Consider the following 27,077-nt stretch of genomic DNA (forward strand, 5'->3'; position numbering starts at 1 on the left):
TATAGAATGTTTAACTGTTTATTAAATATTGCTTACCTTCCTGAATTTAAATTTCCTTTTTTAGTTGTGAAGGTACTGTTTATAGTAATTTCCTGAATTATTTGCAAATAATGGAGGGACTCCTATGATGTTACATAGTTCTTAGCCTAGAAATCTGGTTACTTTTGGGGTATTTTGGTGAGTTAAAATCTAGACAGGTAGACTTTCTATAACAAATCCAGTTGTGATGTATGCTGGAAATAAACTTTTAAACAGCATAAACTAACATTTGTCAATCATGAATGTCACAGTATTTTACATATATAGGCATAAGAAAGTACCTGCATGTGTTATAGATGCATAATTTATTTAAAGTAGAGCTTAGAATGGTGTATATCAATATGAATAATCTATATGGGATTTTTTCTTCCCCAATGCAGGAGAAACTAGCAGCACTTGAAGCAAGTATTGAGCAGCGTTTAAAATGGGCAGGAGGTGCTAATCCTGCACTGGCCCCAGTCTTGCAAGATTTTGATGCCACTATTGCTGAAAGGAGAAACCTTGTACTGAAAGAAAGTCAAAGAGCAAGTCAGGTACTACACTAAGTTCAGTACTCTTGACTCCATGAGTGTGTTTACACTTCATTTCTTACTCAAGGTTTATGTAGAAGATATTTTTCTGCTCTGAATCTAAAGAGCAAGCATAGATAACCAAATACTTCTGGGAATCCCACTTGAAAGCGATAGGAATAATTTTTGTGAGAATTGCTGCAGGGTTGGATGACCCTGCTACTGTACCAGAACAGTATCTGTGTGTTCAAAATCCTTCAAAGCACGTGAAAAAAACGTTGTTTGTCTAATAGTTGAAGTGGAATAATTTTTCTCACTCTTTGATTTTCAGGTCACTTTCCTTTGCAGTAATATCATTCACTTTGAAAGTTTACGTACGAGAACAGCAGAAGCCCTAAACCTTGATGCTGCACTGTTTGAACTCCTCAAACGCTGTCAACAAATGTGCTCCTTTGCATCCCAGTTCAACAGCTCAGTGTCTGACCTGGAGCTTCGCCTGCTGCAGAGAGTGGTAAGCACAGGACAAAGCAGAGCATGAAACGTTTCAGAATCACTGCAGGGAGTTCTCAGTTTTGTCTTCCATTCTCACTGTTATGTATATCTTCAGATGGAGTGTGGCTACAGAGTTGATGCTGTCAGTAACACTTCACAGTGCCATCTACACAGCAAGAGAACTTTATCTCTGAGAACAGATAAAGAAATGTTTCTGTTTTTTTTAGGGCACTGGTCTTGAACATCCTATTGGCAGCTCTGAATGGCTTCACTCAGCTCACAAGCAGTTGACCCAGGAGATATCTACACAGAGAACAGTACAAACAGAAAGAGAACAGCAAATAGAAACAGTTTGTGAAACAATTCAGAATCTGGTGGATAGTATTAAAACTGTGCTCACGGGTCATAACAGACAGCTTGGAGATGTCAAACATCTACTGAAAGCTATGGCAAAGGTACGCCTGAAACATCTTGAAATTTATTCCTCAAACCTATGTCAGTACAGTTTCAGAAAACTAACAGTTGTAGCTTTGTGCTTTGTAAATTATCTAGAAACAGTAAAATGTTTGTGCACATGGAATTCAAGACAAAGTTCATGTTTAAGAATTCATAAAACTTTCTAGCATTAGCCTTAGCAGGCTTTGGTTGTTTTCGCTCTTGGCAGTTGAAACATTGTGTTTATAAATCCTTTTAGTTCTTAATGTTTAAAAAACCTCTATAATTTTAAAATTTATTTCTTCATACGTAATAACTACTGAAAATTATAGTTATTTGTGATTAAATGACAAACTGAAGGGCTGAAAGGGCTAAGACATGCTTTCCTTTATTCTCTTAGCCAAAATATAGCAGTTGACTTTTTTGCACATCTTGGTTACAGGATGAAGAAGCAGCTTTGGCAGATGGTGAAGATGTTCCCTATGAGAACAGTGTTAGGCAGTTCCTGGGTGAATATAAATCGTGGCAAGATAATATTCAGACAGTTCTGTTTACATTAGTTCAGGTTATGGGTCAAGTCCGCAGTCAGGAACATGTTGAAATGCTGCAGGAAATAACTCCCACCTTGAAAGAACTTAAAACACAGAGCCAAAGGTAAGAGAGTTACCTTGTCTCAGGTGAGAAAAGGTATTTTGCATACCTACTTTCATGTAGCCTCATGGGGCACATACTTGATGATTTTCTTACAACTCAGAAATCTTCTTGCAAAATTTGAATTAATTTAATTGTTGGATTTTCAGTAAGCCAAGTAGTTGCATGAGTATTTATCAACTCCATTGTGTTTCCCAGTGTCTACAATAACCTGGTGGGGTTTGCATCACCCTTAGTCACGGATACAGCAAATGAATGCTCCAGCCCAACTTCAGCTGCTACATATCAGCCAACCTTTGCTGCAGGTAATACTTGCAAAAGTACAAACGTGAAACCACCAGGAATTGATATTAGAGAGAGGATCGTAGGTAGCTCTTACTGAGCTTTGAAATGCAGACAATTTGCTTAATATAAATAAATTCTTAGCAGTGCAATCAAACTTCTTGTTTATGAAACAAAAGAAATTAGAAAACTAGAAGATTGAAAACTGGTGCAGAATTTAAAATGCAGATTTAAAATGCATTTGTACTGAAAAGCTGATAGGTCTATTTGATACGCATTTAACTGTGCTTTTTCTTGCCTCTATAATACGCTATTATTTTGAAGACTTTAAGCACTTCTAAATTTCTTTACAGCTGTACGTAGCAATACAGGGCAGAAAACTCAGCCAGAGGTGATGTCACAGAATGCAAGAAAGCTAATTCAGAAAAATCTTGCAACATCAGCAGATACTCCTCCAAACACAGTCCCAGGAACTGGCAAAAGTGTTGCCTGTAGTCCCAAAAAGACAGCTAGGGACCCTAAAACAGGAAAAGGTAAATACAAACCTGAAAAAAAACAACAACCCTACCACTGACAGCAACAAAAAAATACCTCAGTGGGTTTCTGTGCAGGAATGTCAAATTGCATTAACTTTATTTTGTACCTGTAGCTGTGCAGGAGAGGAATTCCTACGCGGTCAGCGTGTGGAAGCGGGTCAAAGCCAAGTTAGAGGGCCGAGATGTGGATCCCAACAGGAGAATGTCTGTGGCTGAACAGGTGAGTGGAAAATAAAGTTCAGTACTGGTCCTTGCTTTAAAGACATGCTAATTAGCAGGTGTGTATGCTGAAGTGTGCCTTCAGGGCTGAAATCCTGTTATGAATGGGGGGGTTCCTTTGGAGGTGGGAGCTTTGCAGTGCAAATCAAGGTTGCTGCTTCCTTGTATTGCTAAATATTTTGGGGGTTTTTTGCTGTCATATGCTTTTGTTTCTCATATGGGAGGTTTCTGTGAAACCGTGATACCAGCTTTTGTCTGTCAGTAAGCTAACATTTGTTCCACAGCTGCTGACTGCCAGGGAGAACAGGAGATCTGTACAGCTGCCCAAGGGACAGAACTTGTCTGTGTTCACTACCATAACAAAACCACTCCTGTCTCTGGGCAACAGAGTCAGGGGACACAGTTGTCCACGTCTGTTTGAGAATACTGTAAAGATAGGGGCTGTGAATGAGATGATATATGATCTTTTTTTGCAGTACAGCTTCCTGTTTCTTATGTGGACTGCACGAAGTTATGTCTACAGTTACTGTAGATTTTTTCAGTGAAATATTTGCAGGTGGCATTCGACATTAAATTCTAAGATCACTTAAACGCTTCTAAAATTCTAGCTTATTTTTAATTCCTTGTTTGGCCTTTTTAATAGGTTGACTTTGTGATTAAGGAAGCAACTAATCTAGATAACTTGGCTCAGCTGTATGAAGGTTGGACTGCCTGGGTATGAGTAGGGAGACAGCAGCTCGGTCTGGTTCAGCGAGGTCAGACATCCACCAGAATCAACTCGGCCTCAGGCATCCGTAGCCGCACCACAGTCGGTGGTGATGCATACTGGGGCTTAATCTGAGGAAACCTAGGAAATCTCGGTGCACTGGGAAGTGAATCCTGCAGGATAGCTGCACTCAGGGATACGCTAAACACAATGGTCTGCAACCCCCACGGTCAAGGGTGAAAGCTCACCGCTTGAGCAACACGGTTTGTCTTTCTGCTACGGAAGAACTGCAAACGTGTCTGGGGGTCAGCTGCAGAAAGAAATCAGGATGCTACAAACGGCAGAGTGATTTGGAACTCAATTCCACCTGACCCTGGGAACAATTCAGGAAACACCGAACCCTGTTCAAAGAAAAAACAGAAAAATGGGGCCATGAAGAAATCACAGCAAGGGCAGATTTGATGCATTCAGATTCTTGTTCCTCTTGTTATGTGGCAGCAGTGCTGGTTGAGTTGACCAGTTAGTATGGGAAAAGGCTACAAAATGTAAACTTCAGAAATGGACTGAAAGCAAAGAGCTGTACATCAGATACACGCTGCATTGGAAGAACTTCTGAGATAGAAGAAAAAGCCTTTGTTCTCTTCTCCCTTTCCTCTTTCCTTTCTCTCCTCCCTCCCAGCCTCTCCTTGCACACACCCCTCTTGGCTTATTCTTGTAGGTTAGGCGTACTTCCAATATACTTTTTATTTCAATCCTTCTACTTCACAGTTTGGTCAAATTAACAACTTAAATTCTGTTTGGTAAACAGTTTTTCCAAAAGGTCTGAAAATATAGAACATCAATGATTACTTATGAGTTGGATGGTCAAATGCAAAATGTAATTTTGGTTATTTTAAAGTCATTTTTGTGATTCTATTATGTACAGTTTCTCAAAATTGTCACTGTGCATTTAAAGTAATGAGTCCTACAAGCATTTGATTTAATGTGCACTTCCCTCTGCTTGCAGTGTACACTTTTTTGTAATTCAAATTGTCCCTCCAATCTCATTCTACTGTGATTGCTGTAGTTTCTTTCGTACTACGTAGCTAATCCAATGTAATCTTTACCTTTTTAAAAACCAGGATAGAGTATCTAGTAGAGTTTTACATTGTTGATGACAGATAAACAATAAAGTGATGTTCTGGTGGAGGTAGAGTGATATGCTTTTTACTTCATTTTCCTAATCCTTTTAGTTCACACTTGTAAATTCTAGTGCTTCACTTCATAGAGGTATACATATAATCCAGGAAATGAAGGACTCTCGAATTTTTGTTCAACTAGATCTGTAAAGATTTCTGCAAAGTAGTTTTCCTTTGCCATGTTTCTTCTATAGATGGTTGTTCAGTAATGCATCCATAGGGAATCTTCCACCAAGGTTTTTTTAAATCAGTTCTCAAAGTGTGATTATGGTCAGAAAAGTCTCTCTAAAAATGGCATCATCTTCCTTAGATCAAGGTCCTGCTTGTCTGCTGGTTGTCTAAAAAACTTTTTGCTTCATTTTTTAAGTAGGACACCTTTAGGAAAAGGCAACTTCCTTTTCTTAGAGCAAACAAACGCCACAATTCAGCTACAACTGCAGAACTGTAAAGATGCTGATAGCTGAAGCAGAAATGCATGCTGGAGTTCTGAACCCAGATAAATTTGTTGTAGCTCTGTATAAAAAGTTTCTCTTTTGTAAACTTGGTGAATACATTATGTACAGTTGCTGAAAAATGCGGGAAGATCCTTAATGCCATTTTAGTTACTTTTCAGAGTAAAACCACACTTTCGATACAGCATTTTTTTCTGTCAAAATCCAAGTATTAAAATATTTGAGCCGAGCCCACTACTGGCATAAAATTAATTTAAGTGAAAGGGTTTGCAGCAGTTCATCTGAGTAGGGAGCTTGGCTGGTGATTTTTGGATAATGCTGGCAAACTTCTGTTCCTTTCAGTATTTGCACTATGCTGACTGCTCTGCCTCCGCAGTAGGTCTTAGAATTCACTTTCTCCTCTGTTGCCAATTTTTTGTGGACATGCACTTTGAAGTGTAAGAGTTTTCAACAGTCATATGGCCTTCCTTGCACTCTGATTGCCTGATTACCTCTAGGGAAGTCACAGGCTTTGCATCTAACAGTACCCGTGCAAACGCATTCCACTGCCACTGCTTCCTGACCCTCTGCCACGCACGTCGCAGGAAAAGCTGTTGGAATGTTGCAGTGAAGAACATTCATATGCAGAACAAGACACTTGACACTGTTGGTCCTTTTCATTTTTCTCCAGTTAAAAATAACCTTATGAACAATCTGTTGGAGAAGTGTAGTGACAGGAGTGTGTTGTACCTGCTGTTTTGTTTCTTGGAAGCTGGAGGGAAGGGAGGGGTAATGCACTCACCTGTGGCTCATGTATTATACCTCTGCCATCCAGAAATGAAACACTTGTGTGGAGATGGGTTCTTACTGCGTAATTTAATAAAGTTTTAAAAAATAAAAAAGAATATGTATCTTTAATTTCCTTCTATGCAACACTATGTGGTTGTGAAAATGACAGGGAAGAATAAAGAGCCTGATACAAACAAATACAAACCAAACCCCAAATTAGAACAGGATTCTCCAGAGACTTCCATTTACATAACTAATGCAAAGGAGACAGCTCAGATGTGCAGGAGTTAGTGGGACTCTCACTGTCGACTTGTGTGCTGATGCATTTTTCTTGGAAATGTTGACAGTATGGGAAGCTGGTACAGTCTTGATTAAACCTAAAATTCAGATTCTGCTCACACATCCTGCATAGTAAATAAGAGTGTGTAAGTTACATTCTCTTGAAAGATGCTTCTTAAAAAGACATAAGGGTACTTCCTTTATTTGCAGTAAAACTGATGTTTATTTTCTCTGCAGCGAGGCACACCTAGAATAATGCAAGTCTAGAATCACCTCTCTAAATCCATACAAACCAGCTGAAGCTATAGAAGTCAAACAGTTCAACTGATGGCAATTTTTTGCCTGCTGCTTACCTGCAGTAAATGTTAACCAAGGGACCATGCTATAAAGTAATTTCTCAAAGCCAAATTCCACATATGTTCAGCAGTTTTGTTAGCCCTCACAATTCTATAGGCTTGTGGTTGAGATGCCCTTTGAAAATCCAGTTGCTTGTTTGCCTCTCTTCCTTCTCCTCTTTTATAAAGCCAGGATGTGAACGTGGCTCTGCCAAATAGGTTGCTGGAATGTGTTAAACTGGAGTCATTAGTGGTGTCCCAGAATATTTTGGTAGGATAATGGCACTGTCAAGACAACAAATTGAAAATGCAGCAGGTCTATACAGTTAACAGAAATTAGTTTTGTACTTTGTAGGGACTTCATGGTCTGGTTTTGCTTTGTAAAAATTAGATTTGCCCTCAAGGATTATTCTATTTAAATAGTAATGTTTTGTCTAATTTTTCAAATGTCTGTAAAAGACTGAAGTTCTCCCAAGTTGAAGCTCTGCTTTTCTAAGTGCTGTAGTCTTTAAGTTTAATTTACTTCAATTATTCATCTATATGTTCTGTGCCTAGTATATTAGCCATTCTGTTTTAATGCACTCAAGTACTTTAAAGGTTTCTTGGCTTTCTTTTTTCCTATTTTTGGCAAGCTTTTCCTAAAATTAGCAGACACACTTTATGCAATAAAGGATTTGACTAGGAAAAAAAGTTTGAGATGACACCTGTCATCTGTGTTTGTTAATGTGGTCCCAAATTATAAAATGCATTTTTTTTTTCTTTAGTGGAGAAGTGAGCATACTGTTAGTATTTTAGCTCAAGAATTTCACAGAAATTACAGATACTGGCTACAACTACTGCTGTGTACATAAATGCATAACTGATTAGAGAAATTGTCATCAGGCTAATTTTTTATTAATAGCATAATAAATGTGTATTAGTTATGCTGGAAGGAGGGTGGAGGCTTGACATATAAACTTTGTGTGCCTGTTCTAAGTGCACAGAGCAATTGCACTCTTCCTTTTGAAGGTGCTTTGAAGCCAGCTTGGGGCTTTAATTTTCTGTGCATCTGCTAAGAGAGAATCTTGGTGCAGGAAGAATTGATCCCATTGCAGCATGGTCTGTGCCATGCATTGAGACAAGCTCGGGTAAGGTACTGAGCTACTGCTGATCCTCTGCCTCCTGCACCATGGCTGAGATTTTAACAAAGCGATTTATAAATACGTAAGTGTAGGCACACATTTTAAAATTTGATGTGGTGCCTCACAAGGCCTGGCTGCTCAGTGAGGGAGGGGTGGGCAGGTGGCAGAGCCCTGCCCTGTCCTGTGTTCCACAGTGCATGGCCCCTCTCAGGCATTTCTGGACTTGAGGACACCCAGCAACACTCATCTGTCCCTCTGCCCTCTGAGTGATGGAGCAACACTTGATAGGAGGGAAAGGCACCTCTGTGGGCCCTCCTGGATGGAGAAAAGCTGCAAGGGGAGCTGATGTTTGAAAGACCAGCTGGAAGATGGTGAATGTGATGGGCTGCAGAGGATGGCAATGCCTGCCTGCTTTTTCCATTGGTAAGTGCTTGGGGGTTTTGTGCTGAGAATCACATAAACGGATCAAACCAGGAGCTGGCTGATGGTATCTCATAGCCAGAAGCAGTTGTTGCTGCAGGGCACTGCAAGTATCTGTGGAAACTGTAATGCATCATAGAGTCACACAATGGTGAGGGGTTGGAATGGACCTTAAACACCATCTAGTCCCAACCGCCCTGCCATGGGCTGGCACATCTCCCAGGATTGAATCTCCCTGGGCAAACATGTTCTCACCACTCCTGGTAAAGAATTTCCTCCTAATATCTAACTCAAATTTCCCCTCTTTACTGCTTATCTTGTCACTACAGTTCCTGATGAAGAATGCCTCTCCTTGTAGGCCCCCCTCAGACACTGCAAGGTTGCTAGGAGGGCATGCTTCTGTATGGCTCCATACTCTTTAAGAAGACTAAAAAAATTATTGCTGGCATCATCACTTCCTTATGAAATCACCTTTTATGTGAGCTTTGCTGTGGTAAAATCACAGATTTTGACAGTGAACTCCACAATTTATAAGTGTAAAATATTACATCAAAACACTTTAGTTTTTAGCAGCATGTGAATGAATTTTAAAGTTATTCAGTATAGAATCTGTTCTTTACATATGTTCTAGGGTGAGTGAGAGGCACCCTGTGAAAGACCAAACCATTCAGGACGGATATATGTTTGCTTTTACAATGTCCTTAGTCCTTCTCATTTTTTGTTTCCATCAAGCTGGTGTCAGAGCGGTTTTGGTGCCCAAAATGTTTTCTTTGCTCTCATTATAGCCTTGTGTTGCATCCTGGGCACAGTGATTATGCTCATTAACACACGCACCTGAAGCATTTAGACAGCTGAGTCAGAAACAATATTTATATCCCAGTGCCTTTCTCCTGTATTTATTGCCATGCTGCCACAAGTTGTGAAGGAAATAAACCACGTTGCTGGGCTTTGATGTTACCAACAGGATTTACCCAGTGCTGGGCAGTGATGAGGCCACACCTCGGGTGCCGTGTGCGGTTCAGGGCCCCTCAGGTCAGAAGGGACTTTGAGGGGCTGGAGCCGGTTCGGAGCAGGGCACTGGAGCTGGGGAAGGAGCACAAGTGTGCTGAGCAGCAGCTGAGAGGGAGCTGGGGGTGTTTATTTGGCAGAAAGGGAGGCTCAGGAGTGACCTTAGGAAGCTGCTCAAAAGGAGGCTGGAGCCGGCTGGGCGTCGGGTTCTCCCAGGAAACAAGTGATAGGACAAGGGGACATAGTCTTAAGCTAAGCCTGGGGGAGGTTTAGGTTGGATATTAGGAAGAATTTCTTCGGAGACTAGATAATTGTGGTGGCACAGAGAGGTGGTAGAGTCACTGTCCCTGGAGGTGTTTTAAGGAAAGATTCGATGTGTGTCAGTGCCATGGCGCAGTTGATAAAGTGGCGCTCGGTCATAGGCTGGACTCAGGTGTTTTCCAGCTCCTGCTGTGACATTTTTATGGGGTTACCGCCCCTTCCCAGAGCCGGGCACCGCTCCCCGCGCGGGCCCGACGCCGCCTCAGCCGCACTGCGGCGCTGGGTGGGGGGCGCGCGCACGCCCCGCGCTGTTCGAATCCCAGCAGCCAACCGGCGGCCGGCGGGGCGCCGGGGCTGGCCAATCACAGCGCTCAGGCGGCCCGCGGAGGCTATAAAAGGCTGCGGCGCAGCGTGGTGAGGAGGGCGTGGCCGGCGGTGTGGGAGCGGCGCAAGATGGCGGAGGGGGACAACAACAGCGTCTACCAGCTGGTGAGGGCTGGCGGCCGCTTGGGCCTGCTGGGGGCGGCGGCGGAGCCGGGTCCGCCCTGCCTCTGCCCTGCCCTGCCCTGCCCTATCCTACCCTATCCGCAGCGGTGTCTGGCGAGGGCCGCTCGGCCCCGCGCTGTGTGACGCGGTTTGGTGCCGGGGGTTGCTGTGGGCTCGGCCCGGGGCCGCGCGTGGGGCGGCTGCTGCGGGCTCAGGCCCGGGGCGCGGGATCGGCGGCTGCGCTACTGCTCGCGGGCCGGAGCCCCCGCCAGCCCCTGGCGTTAGCTGATCTGCGGGGCTTGCCCTGGCTGTGTCTGTCTGTGGCAGTCTGTCAGTCTGTGTCCGTGTGTGTGTGCAGCCTCCCTCTGCGGGACCGAACGCCGCAGCGATACGGGAAAGTGGCAGGCGTTGGGTCATCAGCTTAACTAAATGTGCCAGGATAGGCTTGAATAGTTAAATAAGCACACGGATACACATATGTAGCTATGCCCCAATTGGTAAGCCGCTGCCGTGGGAAATGGGAAAATCGCTGTAAAAGCCTGTGAAGGGACAGAGGCTGAGCGCTGCAGTGCTGCGGGCTGGGCACAGGGAACAGCTGCAAGAGCTCAGAGCTTGGAGGGAGGCTCCAGAGTTTGTAGAAAGTATTGTCCTTGTTATTCTAGTAGCGTCAAGTTCTCATTGGAATTAAGTGTAGCACATAGCTGAGAAGGAAACCTGTTCTGTTACCTCTGCACCGCAGACGTGTATGTCTTCATGACTTTTCAGCTCTTACTGGTCGGGCAGCAGTCGGTTCTGTTCACGGTTTACCTGAATTTTGCAATCTCTGAGATACCATCTCCCACTCAGGGGAGACTGTTAAGCTCTGTTAAATGTGGAACACCTCAGGTGAACTGCTTAACAAGCGGAGGGCAGTGTAGGTGGGCCCTCCTTGCAGGAGAGGTGTAGGGAGGAATGTAGGAGTCACATAGGAAGTGGAGTTTAAAGGCTGTGTTGGACAGCTTGTGAGAAAACTTGCTGTCCAAATGTTATCAGTTGGATAACTTTACTGTGGATTCTGAGTCTTTATCCAGGTTCCTTATAATTAACTGGTGTTGGACAGCAGCTAGAAAGCTTCAGTTTAATGTGCTAGAGTTGTGTTGGAAAATACATTTATTTTTAAACAGTTCTCATATTACAGTTTTCCGGGCATTGACACTGAAAACTTGAGAGGCTTTAGCTAGGCTTTAAAACCTGACTTTCTACTAATCTCTGGAGATGGGATATGGTAAATGGGAGATTCAGGGGAAACACCTTGGCAAAATCTGGGAGGAGGTATTGATTGGCCTATACATGCCGCTAGGATCTTGACTATTGCTACAATGTCATACTTAGTACAAAACTCACTTATTATTACTAATTTAATTACTCAGAAAGATTTGTAGCTGTGATCTTTAATTATTGCACCGGGGTGTTTTTTAGCTACTTTAGTGTGGGAATTAATTTGAAACTCTGGTTAGTTAAAGGAGTTTTCTTCTCTTCTTATGTAGGCTTCTGAAACTGCAAGCTTGGAAGAGCAGTTGCAAGGATGGGGAGAAGTGATTTTGATGACCGATAAAGTTCTTCGCTGGGAGCGAGCCTGGTTTCCTCTGGCACTGATGAGTGTGGTTTCCTTTTCTTTCCTGTAAGTACCTTCTGGACAGAGCCTGCAACATCATTGCATCTTCATGGCTGGGATCCAACGTATTAAGAAAATTAGTAGGATATCTGGAGAAGTCTAATAGAAAGGCTTTTACTCTGTTTCTTAAAACATGTGAATTTTGTTGGAAATTAAAAACAGAAGTAGTGAAAACAGGAAACAACGCATATCACATCCTGCTCAGAAGGGTTTCTGCAAAAGCTGTTTGCTAGCAGTAGCTGCTGGGGTTTTTACTGTGCTCAGCTGAATGTTCTTCAGTGGTGCATTCATGTTCTGCCCTCATTCTTTGTACCCTGCTTCTTAGTCAGATCTCATGATCTCCCTTGGCTTTTCCCCTGCCCCACACCAACATCAGGATTCTTAAGGAAAGCTTGTTTCCATAGGGCAAAATATCCTATTCTGCCTCTTTGCTGTGGTGTTTAGGATAAGTTCAGGGGTTTTTGCACAGCTAGGGTTTTTTTATATTCTTTGCCATGTCTTTTGAGAAGGGGAAAAAAGAAGACTGCAGGTAACTTCCACTCAGTAGGGTGGGAGGATATTGCCTGTCTGATTGGAGGTGCTGGAGGCACTTGGGCGTGCCTTTATGTAACATGGTAGTAAAGATGACCTGACTGCCTTGCACGGACAGCTGTTTGTGCCAGCTGTGCAGTTTGCCAGTTGTATCTGTTCCTGCAATAAGGAGAGAAATTACAAAAATAAATGTTGAACGAGGTGAGGCAGAGATAATTGTTCTTTTGGCTAATGCAAATATTTTTGTTTTCAGAGATGAGGAAAATAAAATGGAAACTGAAAAGTAACTTAAAAGAAGCGATTGTGTGAAGTTGAGGATATTCTGTTACAAATTCTGTGATCATAGCAGGAAAGATCTTGTGCTAAATAATACTTTGTGGAAATGCAGAACTACTTCAGGTTCTGAACACATCAAAATGACCTCGAACATCCAGCACAGTAGCACTGTGCAGATGTACAGAACAGCCCTGCTGTGGTCTGGGTCATTTCTTTGCTTTTACTGTTTTAGTTTTCAGGAAGTTCTGTGAAAGATAGTTGAATAGCAGAGGGCCCAGCGGGGTATTATCAGGCACTTAGGAAATCAGCTGGTTCTTACCCAGCTGCCCTTCTGCTGTGTTTGAGTGATGGCACACTGAATATGAAAAATGCAGCACTGCTTTTAGTGGAAGTTGATGGCCTCTTGTTCAGAACAGGTTTGGCTGGCTCTCCCAGGAGACACAGAGCAAATGACAGCCTCTAGTGGATCTGAGTTCTGTGACTTGAGCAACAAAATTAGAGCTTTTACTCTACCTGGTTATTTCATATGTTCCCTCACTCATTCTCATCCCTCAATCAGTGTTAAGTTCACTGTGTTTTAGTTTCTGAGAGAATAATAATGATGAATTTTTACTTCTACTGATCTTTGTACCTTATTTGCTTGTAGCATATTCTTACCTGGTATATTAAGAGAAAAAGGCATGTTTTGTAATTTTGTTTGAGGTTAGGCAAGAGAGTAGGTCTACTGTTAGAAGCTCTGAACCAGTGTGAAGAAGTGACCAAGCATGTCTAGTATTTAGCAGTTTGATAATTTCTCTTCTTTCTGCAGGACGATCTACTATTTGGACCCATCAGTTCTCTCAGGTGTCTCCTGTTTCGTTATGTTCCTGTGTTTGGCTGATTACCTGGTTCCTGCTCTTGCTCCTCGAATCTTTGGCTCTAATAAGTGGTGAGGAAAGCTTCAATTGAAATAGTTTCTTGAGTGTAGTTACGATCTTTTATCAAAATGGATATCTGATTTGCAGATATCAAATGGTTACTTTGTAGAATCATTGTAGTGAGAAATCAGCAATCTATAATACATGAAGTGAGGACAGTAGCAACATGTTCTTAATTCTTTTTCTGGAAGATGACTACTACAACATACCTTTATTGTTCCTTTTCTTCTGAAAAATCAGATTTTTTTTAAGAAGTAGGCGCATTCTTTACTCTCCATTAAGCTAATTAGTTCTGCTAGAACTAATTTTTAGTAATTAATGGATAATAGACAGTAAGAAGTAAAATTATGTGGAAGAGTACTGATTATATGTTTGGAAAAAGGCAGTAGTAAATGTGACAAAAAAGAGAGTAATTAAGAGAGTATGAATATGATTGTGTTTGAAACAGATTTGAAAAAAGGCAAGGCTTGTATAAAAGCAGCAACTTCAAAAAGAGCCGAATTTGACCAAAATTTTGAGTTAGAGGTGAATTTTAATATATCTACTTTAGGATGACTAATGGATAAATGTTCTTATGTAGATAAGCATTATTTGTGTGTATCACACACGTATCAGATGAAGGTCAGTAGGCCTTGGTTTGAATGTGGTTGCTTTTTGGGAGTCAATTTAGCAGAGTCAGCATACAGGAAAATTACATGGGCACTTCCATTGCAGTGCTCAATAAGGTATCAAGATAAGCAAAGCAAATGCCAGGATAAGCGCTTCATACACTTTTACTGCTGGAAAAATGCCATAGGAGATTAAAAAAAATTAAATCACATCTTGAATTCTTCCTTCTGGCTTTTCCCCCCTCCCTTTATAAAAGGACCACGGAACAGCAGCAAAGATTTCATGAGATTTGCAGCAATTTGGTGAAATCTCGTCGCCGGATTGTTGGCTGGTGGAAACGCCTCTTCACTCTGAAGGAGGAAAAGCCTAAAATGGTATTGAGTTCTAGGAATTGATCTCTATTGTCTTAAGATTTCGTCTGATTCAGTTTTGTCTGAAGTATTTCGGCATGAAATGAACTGATATTCCAAACTAACAGCTGGCAGCTCTGGGTGTGACTTGATACTGGTCACACATTTATTCACACCTGGAGTGGTAAGATACAAGACTTAAAAACTTGCAGTTCTGTGTAGTTTAGGTGCATACCCTTGATAATAAAGAAAGACTGGATTTCTCTGGATGGGTCAGTTTTTGGAAGCAAGCTGTTTCCAGTGTGCAGAAACTGTCCAAAGAGCTAGATCCTTAGCAGTGTGTCATCTGGTATGTGAGCTACTGAGCCACTGTCCCAAAAGCAGCTTTGGGGATGGCACGGTCTGGCACTAAGGGATATCTGGGCAAAAGAGAACTGCTTCACTGTCCAGCTGATGGTCTGAAAATAAGTGAGAATATACAATTACAGATCTTGTAATCTCAATTTTAACATGCTTGTGCAGAGGTATCACATGTGGAAAAGCCAGGATGCTTCACGTTAGTTTTGAATGTTGGAAGTATTGCCAAATACTGAAGGGAAGGGAGAATCCTCAACAGGTCTGTGCTAACTCTTCCCTTTTCACTTTTAGTACTTCATGACCATGGTCTTTACTCTTGCTGTGGTTGCCTGGATTGGACAGCAAGTTCACAATCTCTTTCTGACCTACCTTATTGGTGAGTGTGGGCATGCACAAGGGACTCTTGTTAGCTGCCTGAAATGGGTTGAGACTAGTAGAAGTAATTTTTGAGTAAGTGTGGGGTGTGTTTGTTGCGGGGTTGTTTTTCTCTTTTCAAGCAATTAATGGGGCTTGCCGGAAGCAAAGAATTGCAGTGACAGAAGCTTGTTAAGGGAGTATTAACTCTTTTTTTTCTCCTTCTCTCTAGTAAGCTTCTTGTTACTGTTCCCTGGACTAAACCAACATGGGATCATCACAAAGTACATTGGAATGGCAAAAAGAGAGATCAACAAACTTCTCAAGCACAAGGAAAAGAAAAATGAATGAAGACTTAACTGCTGTTAATTTTAGTTAAAGGTTTTCTTGGGAACAGTTTTGAGAATTAATGTATAATTAAGACAATAGAAGTTGTATTGCTCACTGACTTTTTTTTTTAATTGGCTCCCTGATGAAGTGAAAAAGTCACTCCAGCAACTGCTGTGGGTTTGTGTCTTGCTGTGCTGGGTAGAGTTCTGCAGCCTGGAGCTGATCCTGTCTTTGATCCTCTACTTTGATGAATGGAGCTTAAGTGTCTTCATCAAACTAAGAGACCCTGTGCATAACTACCCCAACAGCAGAGCTGTAATGCCTGATAGTATTTCTGTAACTGTGTTAGTTTTGCTGATCATTAATTGTGGCTACAGCAAGTGTGAGAGGCAGTTCTGAAGGCAGGTGCTTCTTGGAGGCTTGTTACTACTGATCCTTGTGTTAGGAGGACAATTAGCTGAGTGAGAATGGCCATGGCTGAGGGTGCACATCCAGAATGGAGGCACAAGGTCGTTCCACTGAATCTGTTTTCTTCTTTTGGCTTCATGTACCTGAGAATGTGTTGAGTAGGGGTGTGGAATAGATAAATTTGTAGTTCAGTTATTTAGCTGTAGTGTAAACTCATTGCACTGAGACTGTAGAAAATGAATGAAAGTGTGTGTAACCTTAACAGCTGATTGTCCTGGAAACTGCTGTTGTCATGGAGCCTTGTAGCACGTTTGGTTTTATGAATGTTTGTCTGTATACAAAATCACTCTGAATATGCCGAGTTTGACTCTGTAAATAAGCCTGAATTGTTTGTGCTTTTCTATGATCTCTCCCTCCTTTTTTAAAACTGAACTTTTTTCTTTACAAAGCTAAAACCTGTGTTATGTTTTAAAAGTTTACTGTTTTAAAATGATCTCTCTTCAGTGTCTGTTGTAATTGTTGAATAGGTAAATACAGACTAAAGAGAAACTACTTGAAGACTTGCTCCTTGTCAATGTACAGAAAAGGGCGTCAATGCATTTTTCAGTTAAGCAGGAGATCTGGGAAGGGTTGAGGAAGTGCCGTGCTGAAGCGGCACAGCCTGTCGGTGGGAGAGATCCTGGATGTGTGAAGCCAGGCGGTGACAGGGCACAGCGTTCCAGAGCTGTGTTCCGAGAGTTGGAGAATTCACTGACACCGGGTTAGGTGCTGCACATCTGGTGTCACAGCATGAGTGCCGTGCGCCCCTCTGGAGTTCGATCTCAGTACAGACACAGCACATCCATCAGCCGGGGCTTTGCTCACCGCGGCCCCGTGTCCGGGTGTCCCCCCGTCCCCGTGTCCGGGGCACAGCTGCCTGGCCGCGCGCTCTGCCCGGCGGAGCGCAGCTCTTTGTCCCTCGCGCGCCGCCGTACGCGGGCGAAGCGTTCCCGTTCCCATGGAAGCCGGGCGGCGGCGTCGCTCCGGAAGTACGGCACGCGGCCTCGGCCAATGGCGAGGCCCAGGACTGAGGCGCGAAGTCTCGCGATATCTGCTCCCGCCGATGGCCCTCCCATCACCCCGCGCGGCCCGGGCTCTTCCTTTTCCGCCATCACGCTCGCGGTGAGTGGGGCCGGAGCTGCGGTCGCGCCGTATCCGCCCCGTCCCGGCGCCATCCGTGCCCCGTGCCCGCTCCGCCTGCTCCACCGGGAGCAGCGGGCACCGCCTCACCCGCCTGGCCCGGTTTGAGCCGCGGAAACGGGCCCTGGCGCCGCCCGGAGCCCCCGGAATGCGGGGTGGGGGCGACACCTCCCGCCCGGTTCCCCGCAGCGATGTGCGGCGGGAAACCGGGGCGGCGGCCGGGCCTGGGCTGGAGCTGGGCTGGGCCGGGCCGGGCGCGGGGCAGCCGCGGAGCTGGCGCACTGTAGGGCGTGCGGATCGTGCGGCGAGGCCGGGGAGGAGGTAGCAGAGCGCGGGAGAGCGGGCGCGGTCGGGGCCCGGAGGGGAGGCGGCCCCGGCGAGGGGGCTGGCGGCTCTCGCCCAGGGGCGGGAGTTGGCTCGCGCGGTGTTGGTGTCTCAGTGGTGAAAGTCCTCGTGTGCCACAGGATCTGCCCCCGTGCCCGGGCAGGGACACCTCTGCGGACTGTGCTGGCAGCGCCCGGGCTCTGTCACAGGGGTGGCAGTGCCAAGTCATCGCTTCCGTGCTGGGGGTGCTCCGAGGCTCCTTTTCGCGAGCATCTGAGAGCTGCTGCCGGGTTTACTTCCGAAGTGTTGTGTTTGTGCATCTTGCAGGTTTTTTGTAGATCAGTGAGCCGAGCAGCATCTGTTGATATGATATCCCGTAGGATCTAGTTATTGCACAGGATCGGTACTGTGCAGTTGGGTTTTAATTGGGTTTTAAGGCCAAGCTGATGTACCTGGGGAGATGTCACACTGCTGACATGGTGTCTGGATGGTGGTTTTGAAATCGTGTGTGTGCTTTGATAAAGCCAAGTTTAACTGTGTCAGATTTCTTGACGTGTTTTGATAGTGGTGACTCTTCTTGATCACAGCTGAGCCTTGGTTTGCTTATTTACCTTGAGAATGATTTTTAAGCTTTCATGCAACGTTCTGTCAGTGTTGGATCTTTTAGATCTAAAACTAGCATTGACAGAAGCGCTGCTCAGTATTTCTGTGCTGAGGAGCCGGTGCAATAACTGCTGCCCTCCCGCAGGCACCATGGTGCGGATGAACGTTCTGGCCGATGCTCTCAAAAGCATCAACAATGCCGAGAAGCGTGGGAAACGCCAGGTGCTCATCCGGCCGTGCTCCAAAGTGATCGTGCGCTTCCTGACCGTGATGATGAAGCACGGTGAGTCCCGACCCTGCTCCTCCGGGGTGTCTGGGGGGTGCTGCTGTGGTAAAAGAAGTAAAATCGAGGTGCTTGAAGTAGTTTGGTGCAACAGAGTTAATTAGTTGTGTTATTGTAGCTAAGTGTTATCTGTGTCTCTGCTGGTCTCCTGCAGGTTACATTGGTGAATTCGAGATAATCGATGATCACAGAGCTGGGAAGATTGTTGTCAACCTCACAGGCAGACTCAACAAGGTAGGATTTGTCTTCCTGAATTCAGTTCTCTAAAGAAGTGTTTAAATAAGACTTTTAAAAAAATTTTATGTTTGTCTGCTCCCTTTTTAAAAGAACTGCTTGTAAAGAAGGAGGTGTTTGTTGAATCCATGTAAATAAGAGGAGCATGGATGTTATCAGTTAAAAGGGTGGTTAATTTGCCTGGATTCAAAGTGATATGGGTCACTAATTACATTTCTTTTAAACTCTGAATATATAAGATACGGTTTCAGAGAAGTCTGCTTGCAAGTGCTGTGTATTTCTCTCTCTTCAAAGGCTTTCTGGCTACCTAGTGCTTTCTCAGTTTCTTTGATATTTAAACTATCTGGAAGACTTGTCTTAAGAGATAGGAGCTGAGTTGGTTTCCAGTTGATGTTTGATACCTGCAGATGTGGAGAAGACAAACCTTTCTCCTGCTGCCAGGTGGGCTTTGCTTGCAGTGAGGGAAGGTTGAATGTTACATTAATTGGTGCTCGTGAAGTTCCTGGGGCATATGAGGCATTCGTGTGTGTTGTGGAAATTTTTAAATGATTATGTCTCAAACTACTGAGCTGTGTAGTTCAGTGGTGACTTGCTGTGCATCACTGCTTACAGTGAAGCTCTTCAAGTGAGGGTTGGCTCTTCAGTAAAGAAACAAAAAACTTACTTGGTCAGAATATGTTGGGGGCTGTTCTCATGATGAATAAATACGCCTCCTGAAAATTATGTGAGTATAAAAGGCACATAATCCTGACACCCCCAAATTACTGTGGTAATTGCAGTGTTATGTGTCTAATAAAAATGATGCAGGCCAGGTTTGAGGGTAGTGTTCCTTGAAGTTTTCCAGGATTATTTTGTAATGGAACTTCCAGACTAATGGATATAATGTTTCTCTCAATCGTTGAAATACGAGAACAGTTGTTTAGTTCAGAAAAATGTGCCTAGTGCAGGAAGGTGTGCCTCTGGTTTGGTGTTGGATAGTTGTTAAGATAATTGGAGCCAGTGAGGTGACTGGTGGTGGAGCTGGTGGTCACAGTCAGTAATATGATTACCTTGAAAAATCCAGTAACTTCTCTGCATGTTAGTTTCTTCCTGGTTAAAATCCACCACATTTTGCTGTGTATGATGGTTGGAGGTAGAATATCCCTGACCAATCCCAGGAATTTTGCTGATGTTACAGCGTGCTTTTTTGCTTCCCCAGGTGTGGGCATTACTTGGGTGGTGTAGCTTCAGCAGCAGTTTCGGGCTGTTGAGGTGTGGAGGAGGGAGTGAGGCTGAGGAAGTCAGGGGTGTGGAGTGCTGGGTGCGAGGGTCCTGGCTGGGGGCCACAGGCAACGGAGTGTGTGTGACAGCACTTGGTAAAGTCCTTCAGGCAGGGAGCTGGGATCACAGGTGTGCAAATCCATGAAGTTCTTCAGTTTGTAATGGAATCTTCTTTTGCAGTGTGGTGTAATCAGTCCCAGATTTGATGTGCAGCTGAAGGATTTGGAAAAGTGGCAGAACAACCTGCTGCCTTCCCGTCAGTTTGGGTGAGTATGAGGAAGGGTCAGGTGTGTGTTATGTGTACAAATGTTACACTCACAAACTGCCTGAGTTAGACTCACCTGCCACCTTTCCTCTGATCAGCCTGGAGTTAAATTCCAGTCTAAAAATCCATCCTCCATATAAATGCCCTTTTAAACCAGTTTTACAGGGGCACTGGTAAGCAACGATCTGTTTCTGTTTGGCTTTGGTAAAATCCTTGTTTTGCCGTTTCACAGTTTAATAGAAAATAGGACTTTTCTCATACTTGTTTTGGTTTTATGAATGGCCATTTTTAAATGGGGAAGGAGTTATATAAGTTACCAGGTCAGTGTACTACTTGAATTCACGTGTCCTGATTGTGTGTAAATTAATCAGATATGAAGTGATGAGGGACTCAGAGCCTCTGTTGAATGAACCTCCACAACACAGGAAATCTTGCACATGCAATTTATCTTTTCTTCACAAAGTATGGAATTGAGAGCTGTAAATCTCAGTGCACCAGGATGGCAGAGCTGGAAGAGTCTCCAGGGCCTCGGTCAGTGTGTCCTATCAAAGGAAGGATTAGCAATTCTGTGCTGTTTCTGTTCTTAAAACTCCAGCAGTAACTCCTGCTTCAGCTGGCCCAGTGTAGCTCTACTCTGTGTTGTCGTTGGGAGTTTTAAGAGTGGTGGGACTGGAGGTTCTCAGACATGGAGCTGTGTGTGTGAGGTGTGTTGGTAATGCAGATGCTGGCATTAACAGTGACAGCTGCTGCAGATGCAGACCCTGCCCTGCCCCGGGCAGTGTTCAGCACTGAGGCAGAGATCCCAGCTGAGGAGATGTCTGCCACTGTGGCACCTCTGCCTGCGCTGGGGAGCAGCATCTGTGGAGGATAGAAGTGGACTTGGTCTAGAAATCTTGGGAGTTCCTGCTGCTGCAGCAGCTGGGCAGGGACTGCCCAGTGGGAATATGCAAGGAAAGAGGCAAATAGTTGGAGAACAGGAGTCTGTTACTGTCCTGTGTGTGCTGCAGAGCTGTGCTCATGAGAGGAGCTGCTTTTGCACTGTTGATAATCAGATCTCACTGCATTGGGCCTGTCCTTAGAGGAACAGGCCTTGATGTTGTAACACAGATGAAGGTGGGGCTGTCAGCTCTGCAGCAGCCTGGAACAGGGAGATAAACTGAACATTTGCTCTCTCTTGGCAGGTATATTGTACTGACAACCTCAGCTGGCATCATGGACCATGAAGAGGCGAGACGAAAACACACAGGAGGCAAAATCCTGGGATTCTTTTTCTAAAACTTGTAAAAAAAGAGGATACTAATAAATTGTTCAAATGGACTCTGGTGTTTCCAGTCGGTATTTTAATGACTTCAAACACTGCCTATAATAGCGCTTGTAACAGCTTTTGAAAAGTGCTCGAGTTCCAGCTTCACTTCAAATGATACTCGGGTTCCACACCATCCCTGGTGACAGTCCTATTTCTGTTAGTGGTACAATGTGCTTCTAAAAGTTACCACTGGAGTGGCAGTTTGAGGTCACTGTGCCAGGGAGCCTCAGCAGGGGAGCTCTAATGCTAAACTAATGCTAATCCCAGCTGTCCTGCATGGGCTCACCTCACAGGTGTTCAGTACATGTGTCTCCACTGTAACCTGTGTGCGATTCTGGAGTTTCACCTTTTTGCTCAATAATAGAAGATGCCTTGCCAGAAGGTATTTCCTGTTTAAGGTTTAAAAAGTTGTGGGATTCTGGAATAATTAAAATGAAGTTTTGGTTTCAGATCACAAGCTTGTGCCACATCATACAGTGAATGGAGTAACTGAGGTTAGGAGGTGAATTATTCTTCAAATTTCTTAGCAAGTGTTTTGAAAGACGAGGATTTTGGGTAGAGTAGTTCCCGTGCAGATGCTTTGTATGTTGTCACAAAGAAACAACGGTTTGGGATTTCTTTACGTATTCAGAGTGAGGAAGTAAGGTTGTCTGAACATACAGGTAGGGAATATTTGGTATTGAGTTGGTGTTTGCTTCAGGGATATGACAGCACAGTGCCTTGATGCAGAACAGTCAGGTGTGTTTCAAGGCAGTACATGGAGCAGTACAACTTGGTAGAGTATGGGAAGCCAGCTGGGCTGATTCCATTGTCCTCCAACAGCAGCTGGAACTGCCCTGCCTTGTTTCACTTTGTTTGGAGTCTTACCAGGAAGGAGCCTTTGGAAATGTAGCAACCGGCTGGTGAATTTGTGGTTCTGATACAAAAAGCTGGAAACCAAGTTTTCCTTCTTGGTGATACATCCCCGTGCCCTCTGTGTACAGTTGCTTTAGCTGGAAGTGTCGTGCCTTGGAGATGATATTTGACGACAAACCTTGGCATGGAAGTGACTCTTCAGGCACCAAGTCTGAACTCAATAACCAACCTCTCTGGTACAGTCTGTTACTCTATATGGAGAAAAGGAGAAGGTTGTATTTGTGAGAAATGGATTTGTAAAGAATTTTTAAAGCTTGATTAAAAGCTTACACAAAAACATTTAAATTTTTTTTCCAACAGATACTGTTAAGCAAAAGGTCTTTACTCTGGACAGACACTGCAGTATCAGTGGGTGTGCTGCTTCCCGAGGAGCACGAGAGCCAGCAGAGCTCTGGACGTGCTTACAGGAGCGTGGTGGCACCAGCAGCCTGACTGGAGCCTGCCTGAGCAGAGCAGGGGCACAGGCTAAAGCTGGCTCACCTGCTGGCTCAAGGTCACAAAGTGTGGATTGGAGACAGAATCAACGCATTCAAATGGCATCACTGATTCTCAGTTTTGACTGGAAACAAATTGCTTAGCTGAAGATCTAGACACTGAATTAGAGTAGTAACAAAGTCAAGAGTCTGATTTACCCACTATTTTGTTGTCAAATCGAGCTATCTAGTGACAGGTGGGATTTTTCCTCTCCTTAATGTATTTCATTCTGCTGTACCTGGCACTGACACCTGAGATTTTGTACTTGCTCAGAGTAACCCTGAAGATTATATAAAGATTTCATTATTCTTTTTTATAAAATCCTGATTTTTATCAAGTCTAGAATAGAACACGTTTCTTACACCTAGTGGGAGAAGGCCAATGACAGTTTCAAGGCTCCCTTTACATGAATTTACTCTGGCAAGTTTCCTACTAGTTTGACAGTTGTAGTTTAAAGCAGTTTTCCACAGGACATGGTAGTTTCTCTGAACCAGCTTAGCTGTGTGTGTCCTTTACTCCCACGGAGACTCCTGAGGTAACAATTTCTGATGTTCTCAGTTGACAGATCAGTTGGCAATGAACTGTAAATTTATTCCACAAGCCAGCCCAGCAACTTTTATAGAATTATTAAATGGAAATTAGAGGTCTGGTGTAACAAGAATGACTTGGAGGAAAGGAAGCAGCAGCAGAAGCACCTTTTCTACAGTCCATCTACAAAGTAACTACATCCAGGCTTACCACATGTGGAAGCTGATGTGGCCAATTTGAGTTCATGAGATGATCTCTGAGCTTGCACCTCACTGGTCTGAGCTTTACTCCCCAGCTGCTGGCTGAGAGCCATGATATTTGGAAGGTGGGCTTGGGAGCTGACAAGGGAGATCATGGCAACACAACAGCTTTAAATGGGTTTGCAGGAATTCTTACTCCCAGACGTTTAAAATCTGAAGGTGGTGGGTTTTTTTTAACCTTGGTGATGTTTAGTGGGCTGAGGGCATGTATGTGCTTTGGGCAAGCAGTTTGTAGGTGAAAGCATTTTGGGTAAGAAAAGGATTGATAGAGGTGAGAGGGGAAATGGCAGAAAGCTGAAAGTGCAGTGTGGATCACAACAGGAGATCAGGGGCAAGTGTTAGCTCAGAGAAGGGTTTGGTACCTGTGGGGCAGAGGCAGCAGCAGATGGAGGAGTCCCCTGGGGGACAGCTGGCAGGGTGGGTGTCCCCTGAGGAAGCCCCTGAGTTGCCAAGCTTTGCCCTGGTGCTGTCCCAGGTCCCCTGTGGTCTCACAAACACCTGGAAGCAATGGAGCAATGGAGCCGCTCTCCGAGAGCCCGTGCTGGAGCTGCCCTGCCTGCAGCCCCTTCCTGCTGCTCAGCTGGTCACGGGCAGGGTGAGCACCAGTCCCAGGGGGTACAATGGAGTCAGAACTTAATTTAGTTGTGAAAATGAGTAAATTGGAAGTAGCCCCTGCGAGATCCAGCCCAGTCTCACCTCTGCGGTCAATTCACTATTTTGGGGTGCCGGTGCTCTTTATGCCATGGCTCAAGAAGAGGATGAAGGATGTCCAAACTGACTGCCCGCCGTGCAGTCGAGAAACACCAATTTACTGCTGCATGAGAAGGAGTCAACAGAGGGCAGCATCCGACCTGCAATCGCTGCGGATTGGAGTGAGGAGTATCGTGATTTCCGAGCCCTGGTCCACAATGCGAGTATTTTCTGTCTTTGATGCTTTGAGCCAAGTCTAAGGTAATATTGGAGGTAAGAATAAGCGTGGATCTTCAAAATACTGCAGCAGGCGAAGAAGCCTGGTGTGTGCCAGTGGCTTCACTGGAAATGCACCTTTTCCTCATCCTTTTGTCTAATGCTAGTTAGCTAATTTAGATTTAAGACAAGGCTATGTCCTACTGCTAATTAATGTAAGTATCCATCTCTCATTAAATATCTGGATGGATTTAACCACAGTTTAGTCTGGAGAACTATTCTAGTGAAATCAAGGGGTTTCAGATGCTGGTGGCCTTCATTCTTGTTCATGCTTCTGATGTTTGCTCAGGTGCTGCTCTTGTATTAATGCAGTAATGGGCTGTAATTTTCCTCATCCTCGGGACAGCCCATCTGATCAGGCAAGTGATGCTGTCGGTACGTTTGTGCTGGGGCAGGATTCAAGTTCTTAGTACAGTTACATTTTATTGAGGATTTTATCTGCTGGTGCTGCATTTATTGTGTATGCATTTCTGTGACATTGTCTGCTTTTGGACAAGGTGCTCCAGTAGGGTATGTGACCCTCCTCTTCCCCCAACTTTCAGACTTTTTTTAACAGATTGTGGATAATTCTGTGTGAGGGCTATGAAAATGGAGAGCATTCCTGCTACTTTGTAATCCATTGCTATTTCCTCTTGGACTTTTATAATTTATGACTAGGGGTTGATTTTTTCATGTTTAATTAACTTGATTTATTGTTCCCACTCTGTGAACAAACCATGCTACACATTCTCCAGAAAACTCTTTCTCCAGGAGCTTGCAATCCCCTGCCTGTCATCTCCAGATGTCTCTCTTGCCTTAATATAAGAAAACATGAAAAAGGGAAAAATACAAAATACTTGGTATGTGATCTTGGGTAGAAATGCGTATGTGCAACACTCCTCCATCTTCACCTCCCCATCCAGATTAGAGTGGGATTGGCCCCTTCATTTGTGGAGAAGAAACGTAGCACAACCATCCTTGTCTTCCACTGATGCAAGTTAACTCTGCTTTCAGCTGGACCAGGCTGTAAACAGGAAGAGACAAGGATTATATCTGGGAGTAGGGGAAAAGTAGGGGATGGGTGATATTGAAAGAAGAGCTGCCCCTGAAGCCCACCCCTGGGCACTGTCTTAGCCTCATTAGCTCCATGGATGGAGCTCAGTTGGTGTTTGGTCCACTGTTCTGTTTGTGCCAGTTTAAAAAGCAAATTCCCAGAACATCAATGACAACTTCAGGTTTTTCAGTATCTTTACAAATCAGGCCTTTAACCATAAGAATGAAAAAAAAAAAAGAGAGAAATTGAAGATTATTTTTTCCTTTTTTCCTTTTCTTCCTACACCTCTGCAATTCACATGAATGCTTGTCTCCTCACTCGCAGTAACATGCCCAGCTGTATTCTTGCATAACAGGATCCTCGACACATGATCCACATGTCTGTGTGGGCTGGTAATTAGTGCTGGCCCTCCTTCAGTCCTTGGGATTCCTTCCTTAGGGCAGCTACATTAGCCCCTCAGTTCAGCATCTGCACTCCTCGAGTTTGAAGCCATTTTTCCCTCACTGAGGCAGGCTGTGGGTGCCTGAGCTGACTGCACACCTTGCTGTGTTCATGCTGGGACCTGTGTTTGTTCTGTTCAAGATGGGCTCATAGATCTGTCCCTCTTGAGCAGAAGCCAAAGCTTTGCTTGTTTTCCATGACTGGTGGTGATTTTTGACTCAGTTCTATTTCCAGTTTAACATTCTAGTCTGGCCCAGGTATCAGGAGGGGTTTTGTGTGCAGCCTTGTGTAGTGTTACATCAGGTGAAAGAGGAGATGTGTGTCACAGGACCACTGGATTCATCTGCAGGCAGCTGTTTGCTCTGGGAGGGAAGCAAAAATCAGGAGACTATTTTTAGCTCTGAAATACTTTTCTTGAATGACATTCAGTCCTTGCCAGCCTTTGATGAGCAGACAAATAATCCCTGAAGGGAAGAGCTGGAGGTGCCTGGATCTGTGCTGGGCTGGCAGCTCCTGGTGTGGCTCTGGGAGTGCTGGGACAGCTCCTGGGACAGCAGCCACCTGCAGCCACCACCTAATGCACTGGCTGAGAGCAAAGTGCTGGAGTGCAGGAAGGTGTCTGAGCGTGAGCAGAAACGATTCTGAGCCCATTTTCCTGAGAGAGACCATGACCTACAGAGCAGCACATGGGGCTGAGAGCCACAAGCCCACGGCACATCAGGAGTCAGCCCCAGACCCAGGCCAGAGAACCCACCTTGCAAATTGGTGAATTACAAACCCAGTGCTGGTAGGTGGTGGCTTCAGAAATAAATACAGACATAGCACATAACACTCCCTGATAGCTGAAATAAAAAGAATCAAACTGTACAAAAGTGTGCATTAATTGCTAACTCTCTCCTGTCTGCTTAAATCACTAGAAATAAAGGTCTCCTCTTTAGTGATGAGCAGTTCCAGGCAGAACAGACGTGATGGGGGAAACATGTTTGGAATAAATACTGATGTGAATGACACTTATTAGCTACAGTGTGGCATATTTATTTCTC

General features: G+C 44.3%; 3 protein-coding genes across 3 annotated transcripts in view; all 3 read left to right on the forward strand.

Annotated features, from left to right (window-relative positions):
- SMG1 (SMG1 nonsense mediated mRNA decay associated PI3K related kinase) overlaps positions 1-6,396 on the forward strand; it is a 58,410-nt gene extending 52,014 nt beyond the window's left edge. Inside the window, exons 56-63 of the mRNA XM_014868842.2 lie at positions 420-572; positions 880-1,059; positions 1,268-1,495; positions 1,918-2,129; positions 2,325-2,431; positions 2,762-2,941; positions 3,058-3,164; positions 3,807-6,396. Coding sequence (XP_014724328.1) covers positions 420-572; positions 880-1,059; positions 1,268-1,495; positions 1,918-2,129; positions 2,325-2,431; positions 2,762-2,941; positions 3,058-3,164; positions 3,807-3,884 — 1,245 coding nt within the window. The 3' untranslated portion in view covers positions 3,885-6,396. The remainder of the gene's footprint in view (positions 1-419; positions 573-879; positions 1,060-1,267; positions 1,496-1,917; positions 2,130-2,324; positions 2,432-2,761; positions 2,942-3,057; positions 3,165-3,806) is intronic.
- A 3,670-nt stretch (positions 6,397-10,066) lies between these two features.
- ARL6IP1 (ARL6 interacting reticulophagy regulator 1) lies at positions 10,067-16,515 on the forward strand. Its single transcript, XM_014868803.2, has 6 exons — positions 10,067-10,180; positions 11,704-11,837; positions 13,447-13,566; positions 14,421-14,538; positions 15,163-15,247; positions 15,458-16,515. Exons 1-6 carry the CDS (start codon positions 10,145-10,147, stop codon positions 15,574-15,576), a joined length of 612 nt encoding a protein of 203 aa, XP_014724289.1. The 5' UTR covers positions 10,067-10,144; the 3' UTR covers positions 15,577-16,515.
- Positions 16,516-16,986: 471 nt separating this feature from the next.
- RPS15A (ribosomal protein S15a) lies at positions 16,987-21,428 on the forward strand. Its single transcript, XM_014868821.2, has 5 exons — positions 16,987-17,124; positions 18,215-18,352; positions 18,507-18,586; positions 20,027-20,112; positions 21,293-21,428. The coding sequence occupies exons 2-5, from the start codon at positions 18,220-18,222 to the stop codon at positions 21,384-21,386; spliced, it is 393 nt and encodes a 130-aa protein (XP_014724307.1). The 5' UTR covers positions 16,987-17,124; positions 18,215-18,219; the 3' UTR covers positions 21,387-21,428.
- The last annotated feature ends 5,649 nt before the right edge of the window (positions 21,429-27,077 follow it).

Source organism: Sturnus vulgaris, chromosome 16, assembly GCF_052056855.1.
Source record: "Sturnus vulgaris isolate bStuVul1 chromosome 16, bStuVul1.hap1, whole genome shotgun sequence".
NCBI classification, from domain to species: domain Eukaryota; kingdom Metazoa; phylum Chordata; class Aves; order Passeriformes; family Sturnidae; genus Sturnus; species Sturnus vulgaris.